Raw genomic sequence first — 12837 nt, 5'->3', positions numbered from 1 at the left:
CTGTGGCCCCGTCATGTGGATAGACCTGAAGGTGATTGTACCAAGTAATTGCTTTAACAAGACATGGCATTACTTACAGGGGAGCCATCTGACCACACGAACCCTTCATCCGTATTACTGCGTACTAGACCAATCCAAAAAGACTTTCTGTATTTGAAAAGTTTATCTCTGCAAAATAAAATAGGTGAATATCAGCAATGTAGAAGATACATTCTGTATGTGAACACCATGATAAATGGCTCTCAACTGCTATAATGTGTGGAGGGCTGAAGACACACAGATTCCATTGATACACTTCTCTCTGAACTCACTTTCACTCCCCTGCAGTGATCTTGTAAAAGGCCAAGGCTCTGTACTGTAACGTAATGGACTGTAATAGTCTCCCATTATCTTGTATGTAGATTCGCTCTCTACAGCTTCTCCTCGGCGTTCCCCTTCCTCACACCGGGTCTCATGAAGCAAAACTATCTCAGAACCTTTGTTGCTGGGAGCAACCAATGAAAGTCTAGATTTTTTCTCAATTGCACTGGAGAAAAAGGAAACTTGGCCCCATGGCTGCTATAGGCAACATCTCAGTTTCACCCCCGGGTACATAAAGATTTAGCCAATATTAACTGGAAATTGAAGCATTATGGAAACTTAACTGCAGTGTTCTACAATGCTGATCAACAAGTCATCACGATGCGTCCGTCACGCTAACGATTCCTACATCTGTGCTCGTGATTCTAAATGTTCTATAGAGCAGTGTCCCAACCTCCAGTCCTCAGGGACCCCCAACAGGTCATGTTTTCAGGATTTCCTCAGTATTACACAGGTGATGTAATTATTGTCGGTGCCTCAGACATTGCCACAGGTGTTCTTACCATAGGATATCCTGAAAACATGACCTGTTGGTGGTCCCTGAGGACTGGAGTTGGGGACCCCTGCTATAGAGGAAGCAGGAGGTTTGTAGACACTGTATCCCCACACTAAAATGTTGCAGATCTGCAGAGTATAATACATGTGGCTGCGGGTTTCAAAATCCTATTTGTGGCAGAAAAAGATTCACACGGACACACGAGCATGAGGCCGATTAACACATCTTCAATGTGCTAATCATGTTGCAGAAATGCTGTGGAATTTCACCAACAAATGACTGTGGCTCCACCCCTTCCCCCTCCGGTCTATAGATGCATTTGCCAGTCCTCAGATGGGTTTCCACAGCCTGCACAGATGGTGGTCATTTGCTGAATTCCTAGACGACCCCTTTAAGTGCTCACTGTGGGCTTATGGGTCTGCAGGGCGGTCCTGCGCAATGACTGATGGCTTTCTCAGTTTGAGTGTGCATGCATGGAAAGCTGCCAATCATTGAGCAGGACGCCCCCCGGACTCCGAAGATCACAATAAACAGGAGATTCAATCACTAATTATAAGTTTTACTGAATTTAACATAAAACTACCTATCAGTCTGCTGTATGACACGTCGCCCGCAGACGGGACCACATGTGGCATCTGACAAGTTCATTCCAGCTAACGTAATGTACAATATTTATAGCATAAGATGATATTTTTAGCAAGATCACTGCTTACATCCTTATTCTTAACACCTTCTCCTCCTCCTCCTTGGTGATTCTGAGTAAGTCGCCTCCTACAGCTCTGCAAAAGTCTCTTGCATCTAGCCAGGTCTTTTTAGCATAATTTTCTGTAAAGTAAAACTGTTGGAAAAACAAATAAAACTTGTAAAAATACTTTTATAAATGCTTTAAAAACTACCATATTTTTCGCTCTATAAGACGCACTGGATTATAAGACGCTCGCAGGTTTCAGCGGAGAAGAATAGGAAATAAATATTTTGAACACATCCAGGGACTCTAGGTGACAGTGCAGGGGATGGCACAGGGCGACGGAGGGCCACTATAAGGCCTTGGCATTCTCTGCTACATCAGGAGCAGCTGATCATGTATTTTATTAAATAAAAGGAGAGCTTTCCACACCTTGTGTCACTTCCTACATTCTCTAACCTGGAGTGCTGCGCTGCTTCTTCTGACAGATGTTATCCTCTTCTCTTATCGTGGTACAGCAGAAGGAAACTGGTTGGTGGATGCAGGGGAGCAGCAGCAGTTCCCATCAGCGCTCACTAGCAATCAACGGTACACATGGACGGCAGTGCAGAGGAGAAAGAGCTGCTCTCCTCCCCTGCTATGGAGTGGAACAGGCCGCTGCTTTCACACGGGGACGAAAATTCTGCAGCATTTCCAGTACAAGCCATGTGGAGGGATTTCAAAAATCTCCTTTACATGGTGCTGAAAATTTCCACAAGAAATCCAACATTCCTTTTAAATGCAGAGCATTCTAAATCCAGAGCATGTCTAATTATTCTGCGGATTAATGCTGCCGATCTCAATCCTTGAAATATAAAAATTAAAATCTGCAGCAAATCTGCTACAAAAACTGCAGCCCGATCTGCACAATGCAGACACAGACTTGTTCACTGCAGTTTTCCTGCTTATCTGCTGCAGACTTTCTGTTGCGGAAAGCTTGCATCTGTAGGGATTGACACATGTGCATGTGATGGTGTCTGTATGTTCAAACACAGCATCTTGTATTATTGTAGTGACGTATGGAGAATTGGCATAGGCATGCTATTGAGTCTTGAATATCAGACATGACTATATATCTTGTATGGTTTATGTGCATTATCGCATGTGCATACAGCTGTCAGTGACACCAGGTGCGCCATCTTTGGTATTCCAAGCAAGTATCATGTTTATGCATCTATTATGCAGCCTTGAGTCGGCGTAGTGACTAATGTTTGTATGCTGAGCTGGAGCATGGTCCACATTTACTAAAGCTTTTACAACAGTTTTTAACTGCTTTTAAACTGTGACCAATGACTTTATTATATAATGGAGTATTTTGTGTTGTTTTGTGCACCTTTGTGGTGTGCTCTATTTTTTGGGTGTGGTTTTTCTAGTGTGTTGTATGAAGAAAAGAAAGACATCGTTGGAGTCTGCGGGGCCATGGCTACAGAGCAACAGTATGCAGCCGAGCCCACTGACATGAAGAAAATCATATATGAAAAGAACTCTTTTGGCTTATGTTTTGGCCAGTAAAGTCCATAGGCATGCCAACATATACAGATGTGTCTTTCATTTCATCTTCCATCAGAGTAAGGGCGCCCACCCACTGGCGTTTGCGATTTTCGTGCGTGAAAAACGCCGCGTTTTCGGGGCGTTTTTCCCGCGTTTTTCGCGGCGTTTTTTGCCGCGCTTTCGCGGCTTTTCCATTGACTTTCATGGGTGCATTAGGAGAAAAATAAGGACACATATGCAACTGACAGTTCCTATGTTAAAAAACGCAACGCAAAACGCCAGTGGACAGGAACACATGTTATCTCTATGCCTGTGCAGGAAAAACGCAAAACGCAAACGCAGGTAAAAAAACGCAAGTGGGTGGGCGCCCTAAGGCCTCCCTCACACACATTTTTGTACAAAGATAAGCGCTGCCTTTTCAGCGCTGCGCTAAACTCTGTACAACGCTCCCATTCATTTCAATGGGGCTGTTCACACAAGCATCAAAAAGCTGCGATTTGACATAGATGTAGGTTCTATCTTTGGCTGATTTCAGTTGTGCGTTGGCCATTGAAATGAATGGGCAGTGGTTTTAGTGCTGCTGAAAATGTGACACAACATAGTACCACATTTCTGGCAACGCTCTTTGGGCAGGCTGCCAGGCACTTGTCAGCACTGACAGGCCATCTGTCGCTGGTGACCAGGATTAAAATCCCTGTCTCCGGCAAGAGATTGCTCTGATTGGTTTAAGAGCACCAGCGCAGCTAATCAGAGCTGGCGCTGGGTGCACCAATCACAGCCATTCACTGAATGGCTGTGATGGGTTCATCGAATGCCAACTCTGATTGGCTCTGAGTACTGGCTCAACCAATCAGAGTAGTTTCTTACTGGAGGCATCACCACCAATAGATGGTCTGTCAGCACTGCCTGCCTGAAGCTCCTGGAGAGCAGCGGCAGGAACCCAGATGGTGCCAGCTAGGTGAGTATTCCTTTTTTTCTTTTCAACTTCCTTGGCTGTTTTCAGCTGGGCAGAAAATGCAGCCAAAACGCTGTCAAAATGCATGCCAGCACTGCTAAAACTGCAGTAAATGCAGCGTTAAAAAAACCATGTGTTTCCGCTAATGCCTGTGTGATGGAGGCCTTTTGCCAGGAGAAAAGATAAGAAACGCAGTTTTTGTTTTTAAAGCTGGTAATATCGCACCACAGAACTCGAGACGTCTTGAGCCAAGAGGAAAGGTAAGAAAAGACACATCTGTACATTGGGCTGTCTAACATGGATGTGTACGTCCAACTAAAACTGGAAGACAGACACTGGAAGACAGCAAACCATCATTCAATAGACATGAAGATGCAGCATGAATTCAGAACTGAATTCCCACCATGACAGTTTTTCTTACCTTGTAACATGCACGATCTGATGAAGTCCAATCAGTCGGACACGTTGGTTCTGCCGTTGTTGTTGGGATCGGTGGTGGCGTCACTCCTTCTGCCCACTTCTTGCACACATACTTGGCTTTCTCTTCACACTCTATAACATCCCATAATCCAGCTTTGTCTCCAGTTGTCATAGCAACACAGCCCTGTCTTCTGTCTTTGAAATGTAATTAAAAGTTAATGAAACAAAGAAGAGTTTGTAATATATGTTTATACAGTCATAGCAATGATCGCCATAGAGGTCTGGCAGCTGAAATATGTAGCAGCCACCTCATGGAGAATATACTGGCCCACATTACCAAAAGCTTTTACACTAGGTTTCTGTAATAAAAATGTTGCAAATTGCAAAAAATGTTGCCTATTTCTTTAGTAAACTGGACAGAGCTTGTTGGAAGGGGGTGTGGCTGTCCAGACCGACAGATTTATGGATAATTTACACCAAAAACTAACAGAAATTATACCAGTAATTTACGCCACCTTGAACCTGTCAAGCATTTTTGAAAGGATGCACAGAGTGGCTGGGATGCACTGAATGCATGAAGCGGTGTGCACCCTGTGCCAGCGGAAATTACACTAAGCCCAACATTGCAAATACTGGGCTGAGTATAGTCTCCTCAGTATTTCTTGCTTACATTCAAATTAAAGGGTTTTTCATGCATAACCACTATTGGTGATCTATTCTGAGGATGTGCCTGAAAACCCCTTTAAATGTTCATGGTAAGACCTTGGGAGCTTGAACCGATCTTTCTAGGGGCTTTCATCTCTGGTTGATTGAGGGGGTGTTGGATGGGAGTTTTCTCTATGACAGTAACAGGGCATATGGAAATAGGTTGTTCTGATAGCACAGCCCTTTAAGAACGTGATGCTGTACATAAAGAAAGTAGCCAAATTAAGTAGAAAATTTCCAAGATAAACTGACATCTTCACTTATAATTTGGTGAGGAACATTTTGTTGGCAGAACAACTCATTGAGGTTACATACAGCTGAGAGTGAAGTAATATTACTAATTTTACTCGATCTTGTGCTATTCTGTGTCTTCCAGGATTGTGCAAGTTTAACTTAGTCTGGTCAGCAAAGTTACATCTCCTAGTACCCCCCACCAGATAAGAAGAAACAAATCGACTCTCTTTTCTCTTTGAGAGTGAATGGCACCTAAACACCACCCCCATCCCCAGGGAGGAGAGAGGGTGAAAGATGAGCTAGTGGACTGGACTTTTCTCACAAAGACGTGCATTTAGTATATAGCATATGCAGAGTTACATATATTAGTCTGCTTGGTAAACAGATGGTAATTAGTTATATAATATATATTATATATAACACGTAGATAAATATTTATATATAATGAGTGGGGAAGAAGAGCATAAGAGACTTATGGCCTGAGTGTGACTATATCCATCTTAAGTGAAGTGGAGGTACGGGATAATGACCGAAATGCAGAGGGAGGCGTATAAAAGGTGGGGTTTTTGGGAACTGTTGGTGTATCCGATATTAGTTGTGGTATTGTTTGTGTGCTTAGGTTACACCATTTATTGTTGGAAGTATAGGACTGTATAGGACTGTCTGTTAATGATTTTATTAACAGATTGGGTAAATTTGTATGTCTAGGGATAACCGTGTTGGAATATTGATGAGGGTTTTGGAGCACTATGTTAGCCTGAACTCCCTGTCTGGGGATGGCATCTCCTCTCGGTCTCATTTTTAAACGATTAATTATGGTGACTGTTTTACCTGACCATAATGGGGACTTGTCTCTGGATGTTGGATTTTGCTTCTAGGGCAATGGTGTTTTTCAGGTTTAGCTTTACAATGGTATTCCCGTGGGAAAATATCTTGTCTCTAGAGATGAGCGAGCGTACTCGGAAAAGCACTACTCGCTCGAGTAATGTGCTTTATCCGAGTATCGCTGTGCTCGGGTCTGAAGATTCGGGTGCCGCTGCGGCTGACAGGTGAGTCGCAGCGGGGAGCAGGGGAGAGCGGGCGGGAGAGCGGGAGAGAAAGATCTTACCTCCATTCCTCCCCGCTCTCCCCTGCAGCTCCCCGCTCCGTGCCGGCACCCGAATCTTCAGACCCATGCACAGCGATACTCGGATAAGGCAAATTACTCGAGCGAGTAGTGCTTTTCAGAGTACGCTCGCTCATCTCTACTTGTCTCTTATAATCATAGAGATCTTGCTTAGGTTTATTGAATTTTTTGGAAAAAATATCAATTTTTAACGCATTTGCATATTGCAATTCATATTTTCCTGAGTGCTATTAGATTGCAAAGAAAAGAAGTATCAATTCACTGATTGGACTATCTAACTAAAATATAATTTTTACTGAATAATTTAAAATCTAGCTGTTGAGCGAACAAACATATTCCGGAATATCCATTAACATACGTATAAGCATTAAATGAATAACTAGAGATGAGCGAGCACACTCGTCTGAGCTTGATGCTCGTTCGAGCATTAGGGTACTCGAGATGCTTGTTACTCAAGACGAACACCACGTGGTACTCAAGTCAATTCCATTTCCTTCCCCGCATGTTTAGCGCCATTTTCTAGTGTGAAACAAAGGGAAAATTAACCAGCGCTCCGGTGCTTCGGAAAAAAGACGGATAATGCAGGGGTATATATCAAAAAATTAAGTTTGGATGATTATAAGTATTACTTACTTCGCAGGGGTGCTAATGATTAAGCACGCGATAAGAACATTAGTTTATTGCCAAAAGACAAAATATCCAGTCCAAAAGACAAAATATCTAGTCCTAAGAACATAACACTTCCAATACCAACCACTCAAGATATCAGTAAGATCACACAAGATAGTGTAATCGTGTTAAATCGGTTGGACATTTCTCCCAACCCAAATAGCAATGAATTATGTTTACTTACAGATATACCAGGGAGCCCCACAGACTTAATCCAATTCTTACAAATAAGAGAACCATGTGACATCAATACGGCACCTAGTAATGGAGCATCAGCCCATGTTGCCACTGGTTGGCAAACTCTTCCTAATTCAATAATACACTCTGAAGTGAAATCAACATCTCCCTCATCAGTAGAATCCACCAATCTCCTAAAACCTATGGTAAAACCTTTTTTGGAGGAGACGAACAATGGTTGCCAAATAATCGAGAACCTCCCCAATATTAGAGTAACACGAAGCACTACAGCAGCCCTTCCTACAAAAATAAAAAGTATAACCAAAACCATGATAGGAAACCAGATAACGAATGCAAAGATAACGCAGTATTACGAATCACCAATAAGAACAACATTATCCCAGAGACTAGAAGAAAACTTAGAAGGAGGAGGGGGGAAAGGGCAGGGAGAAAAAAACCGTGAAAAGTCAAAAGCATTTAAAAATTCAAAGAACCAACCAATCACCAGCGATGAGGCGTTAGGGTTAGGCATTTTTAACATCTCGGATCACAGACTGCTAGCTAGTGAAGCAGAAGTACTATCCAGAGGTCTCTCGTTCAGTCCAACGTGTAGACCGGATATGTTCGAATTATTTGTAGATCTCAATCGCTTTATTCGAAAGCTGACTTTAAAGAGATTTTTCTCCATCAATAAATATAGGGACCAGCTAGAACCTAACACCAACCTGCCACCTAACTCCAATTCAAAAGCTTTAGATGAATATGAAAAATTAATACCAATTACCACAGACCTAAAAAGAGCTAGCAATTTTTACCCAACTCAAGCCAAAGGACAGTATATTACTTCCTTCTACAATGAAGTCTTGAATGACTTCAGGAAACTAACAGATAAAAAAACTTCATATACTTTAGAAAGTAATTTAAAACCACATCAAAGGAAGATAGTCAAACAGCTAGCCTCAAATAAAGATCTGGTCATAAAAAATGCGGATAAAGTGGGGGGGGGGGTATAGTTCTAATGAATAGGAAATATTATTTGGAGGAATCTGCTCGAATATTGGGGGACCGAGATCAATATAAACTCCTCTCAGGAGATCCCACTCTTATTTTCAAAACCCACTTACAAAATCTAATTGAAAAGGCCTATAGAGAAGAAATCATCACCAAAGATGAAAAATTATTTTTATTTCCACAACAACCAGAAACATCATATTTTTATTTTCTCCCTAAAATCCATAAATCCGTTAATAATCCCCCAGGAAGACCTATTATATCGGGCATAAGTTCACTTACAAGTTTTTTATCTGAATACATCGATAAACAGTTACAGCGATATGTTACCAACTTACCAGCTTATTTGAGGGATACTCCACATTTACTCTCCCTGTCAGAAACCATCACATGGCAAAGTACATATTTTTGGGTCAGTTTAGACGTCACATCTCTTTACTCCAATATCCCCCATACAAAAGGTATTCAGGCTGTAAAAACTTTTCTGGACTGTGACAACAAAATCCCATAAAAGCAAAAAGCCTTTATTTTAGAGGGCCTTTCCTTTGTATTAGAGCACAATTATTTTAAATATAATAACCAATACTATTTGCAAACAAGGGGTACGGCAATGGGGACAAAATGTGCCCCTTGCTATGCAAATCTGTATATGGGGGCATATGAAGAGACCTTTAATGACCCCCACATACGATTTTATAAGAGATACATAGATGACATCATCTTCATCTGGGAAGGCCCTATAGAAGAGGTCCAACATTTTATTTCCAACATGAATAAGAATACTTGGGGTCTAAAATTCACCAGCACAATAGATCCAACAAATATAACCTTCCTCGACTTAGATATATATATTGAAAATAACAATGTATGCACCAAAACCCACTTTAAGAAAGTGGATGCGAACAGCCTATTAGATTTTAGGAGTGCCCATTTGAAAAAATGGAAATTGAACGTGCCCTATGGGCAATTCAAACGTCTAAGACGAAATTGCTCTACTGTAGAAAAGTACAAAGAACAAGCGAATATCTTATATGATCGCTTTCGTGATAAAAAATACCCTGAAAGCCTCATTAAAACATCATATAGAAGAGCATTGGAGGAAGAAAGACGTGTAGACTAGAGATGAGCGAGCACCAAAATGCTCGGGTGCTCGTTACTCGGGACGAAATTATCGCGATGCTCGAGGGTTCGTTTCGAGTAACGAACCCCATTGAAGTCAATGGGCGACCCGAGCATTTTTGTATTTCGCCGATGCTCGCTAAGGTTTTCATGTGTGAAAATCTGGGCAATTCAAGAAAGTGATGGGAACGACACAGAAACGGATAGGGCAGGCGAGGGGCTACATGTTGGGCTGCATCTCAAGTTCACAGGTCCCACTATTAAGCCACAATACCGGCAAGAGTGGCCCCCCCCCCTCCCAACAACTTTTACTTCTGAAAAGCCCTCATTAGCAATGCATACCTTAGCTAAGCACCACACTACCTCCAACAAAGCACAATCACTGCCTGCATGACACTCCGCTGCCACTTCTCCTGGGTTACATGCTGCCCAACCCCCCCCCTCCCCCACGACCCAGTGTCCACAGCGCACACCAAACTGTCCCAGCCCAGCCTTCAGCTGCCCTCATGCCACACCACCCTCATGTCTATTTATAAGTGCGTCTGCCATGAGGAGGAACCGCAGGCATACACTGCAGAGGGTTGGCACGGCTAGGCAGCGACCCTCTTTAAAAGGGGCGGGGCGATAGCCCACAATGCTGTACAGAAGCAATGAGAAATATAATCCTGTGCCACCGCCATCAGGAGCTGCACACGTGGGCATAGCAATGGGGAACCTATGTGCCACACACTATTCATTCTGTCAAGGTGTCTGCATGCCCCAGTCAGACCGCGGTTTTTAATTCATAGACACAGGCAGGTACAACTCCCTATTGTGAAGTCCCTGTGGACCGACAGCATGGGTGGGTGCCAGGAAGCCACCGGCGGTACATAAAAATATCCCATTGCATTGCCCAACACAGCTGAGGTAGTAATGTCGTGCTTAATACAGGTGGGCTTCGGCCCACACTGCATGCCCCAGTCAGACTGGGGTTCTTTAGAAGTGTAAACAGATGCATTTATAATTCCCTGTGGACCCACAGCATGGGTGGCTCCCTGGAACCCACCGGCGGTACATAAAAATATCCCATTGCATTGCCCAACACAGCTGAGGTAGTAATGTCGTGCTTAATACAGGTGGGCTTCGGCCCACACTGCATGCCCCAGTCAGACTGGGGTTCTTTAGAAGTGGAAACAGATGCATTTATAATTCCCTGTGGACCCACAGCATGGGTGGGTGCCAGGAAGCCACCGGCGGTACATAAAAATATCCCATTGCATTGCCCAACACAGCTGAGGTAGTAATGTCGTGCTTAATGCAGGTGGGTTTTGGCCCACACTGCATGCCCCAGTCTGACTGGTAATATGTACCTTAACAGTAACCTCGTTGGTGGTAATGTGGTGGTGACTGCGGACCTGGTAGCGCGGTTTTATGTAGTTGGTTTTCGGAATGTGGCCAGGATTAAGTGGGCCGTGGCGGGGGGATGGTGGTGGTGCTCTCTTGTTGTGTCGTTAAAGGTGAAATTCTTGGACTGCCACCAGACGGACCAATGCAAAGGTATTTGCCAAGAATGTTTTCATTGTTGGAGGAGGAGGGGGATGTTTTGGAGGCACTATGTGTCCTCTACACGTGTCCGTGGTTATATGCACCTTAACAGTAACAGCGTTGGTGGGAAATGGCCTCGCCGCCATCATGTCTTTGTGAAGCCTCTGTTTCCACACCCCAGTGACATACCATTAGCAGCGGTATAGGCAGAGCCCACAATTATTAACATTTCAGCGGTAGCATTAGGGACAGGCCCCACTAACATATCACTAGCAGCAGTATAGGGGGAGCGCAGTCTTAGTTCCATTTCAGTAATAGTAGCACTCAAGACAGGCCCCAGTAACATTCCCATTGCAGCAGTTTAGGGAGATAACAGTCTCTTTCACATTTCAGTAGAAGACAAGGCCCCAGTTACATTTATGTAGCTAAAGTGTAGGCCAACCCCACACACCTTTCTGTACCATGAGTGCAGGCGAAGAACATAGAAATTACTATGATTACACTGTAGGTGAGGGCCCAAAAAAATTGGTGTACCAACAGTACTAATGTACCTCAGAAAAAATTGGCCATGCCCAACCAAGATGGCAGGTGAAACCCATTAATCGCTTTGGTTAATGGGGCTTAAGTGGTAACTAGGCCTGGAGGCAGCCCAGTTGAACGAAAAATTGGTTCAAGTTAAAGTTTCAACACTTCTAAGAGCATTGAAACGTATAAAAATTGATTAGAAAAATTATATGAGTGAGCCTTGTGGCCCTAAGAAAAATTGCCAGTTCGGCGTGATTACGTGAGGTTGCAGGAGGAGGAGCAGGAGGAGGAGGAGGAATATTATACACAGATTGATGAAGCAGAAATGTCCCCGTTTTGGATGGTGAGAGAGAACGATGCTTCCATCCGCGGGTGCAGCCTACGTATTGCTTAGGTATCGCTGCTGTCCGCTGGTGGAGAAGAGAAGTCTGGGGAAATCCAGACTTTGTTCATCTTGATGAGTGTTAGCCTGTCGGCACTGTCGGTTGACAGGCGGATACGCTTATCCGTGATGATTCCCCCAGCCACACTAAACACACTCTCTGGCAAGACGCTAGCCGCAGGACAAGCAAGCACCTCCAGGGCATACAGCGCGAGTTCAGGCCACGTGTCCAGCTTCAACACCCAGTAGTTGTAGGGGGCAGAGGCGTCACCGAGGACGGTGCTGCAATTGGCTACGTACTCCCTCACCATCCTTTTACAGTGCTCCCGCCAACTCAGCCTTGACTGGGGACCGGTGACACAGTCTTGCTGGGGAGCCATAAAGCTGGCAAAGGCCTTGGAGAATGTTCCCCTGCCTGCGCTGTACATGCTGCCTGATCTCTGCGCCTCCCCTGCTTCCTGGGCCTCGGAACTGCGCCTTCTGCCACTAGCGCTGTCGGATGGGAAGTTTACCATCAGTTTGTCCACCAGCGCCCTGTGGTATAGCATCATTCTCGAACCCCTTTCCTCTTCGGGAATGTGAGTGCAAAGGCTCTCCTTATACCGTGGATCGAGCAGTGTGTACACCCAGTAATCCGTAGTGGCCAGAATGCGTGTAATGCGAGGGTCACGAGAAAGGCATCCTAACATGAAGTCAGCCATGTGTGCCAGGGTACCTGTACGCAACACATGGCTGTCCTCACTCGGAAGATCACTTTCAGGATCCTCCTCCTCCTCCTCCTCAGGCCATACACGCTGAAAGGATGACAGGCAAGCAGCATCTGTCCCCTCAGCAGTGGGCCAAGCTGTCTCTTCCCCCTCCTCCTCATGCTCCTCCCCCTCCTCCTCAACGTGCTGAGATATAGACATGAGGTTGCTGT

General features: G+C 44.3%; 1 protein-coding gene across 1 annotated transcript in view; it reads right to left on the bottom strand.

The window, feature by feature from the left end:
• Positions 1-12837, bottom strand: part of LOC136586789 (macrophage mannose receptor 1-like) — a 298478-nt gene that overhangs the window by 186245 nt on the left and 99396 nt on the right. The window contains exons 12-14 of the mRNA XM_066585016.1: positions 4448-4641; positions 1570-1694; positions 78-168 (exon numbers count right to left, since the gene is read on the bottom strand). Of these exons, the coding sequence (XP_066441113.1) occupies positions 78-168; positions 1570-1694; positions 4448-4641 (410 nt within the window). The remainder of the gene's footprint in view (positions 1-77; positions 169-1569; positions 1695-4447; positions 4642-12837) is intronic.

Source organism: Eleutherodactylus coqui, chromosome 12 (genome assembly GCF_035609145.1).
Source record: "Eleutherodactylus coqui strain aEleCoq1 chromosome 12, aEleCoq1.hap1, whole genome shotgun sequence".
NCBI classification, from domain to species: Eukaryota; Metazoa; Chordata; class Amphibia; order Anura; family Eleutherodactylidae; genus Eleutherodactylus; species Eleutherodactylus coqui.
The sequence above is the reverse complement of the archived record's forward strand: the minus strand, read 5'-3'. Positions and strand labels throughout refer to the sequence as shown.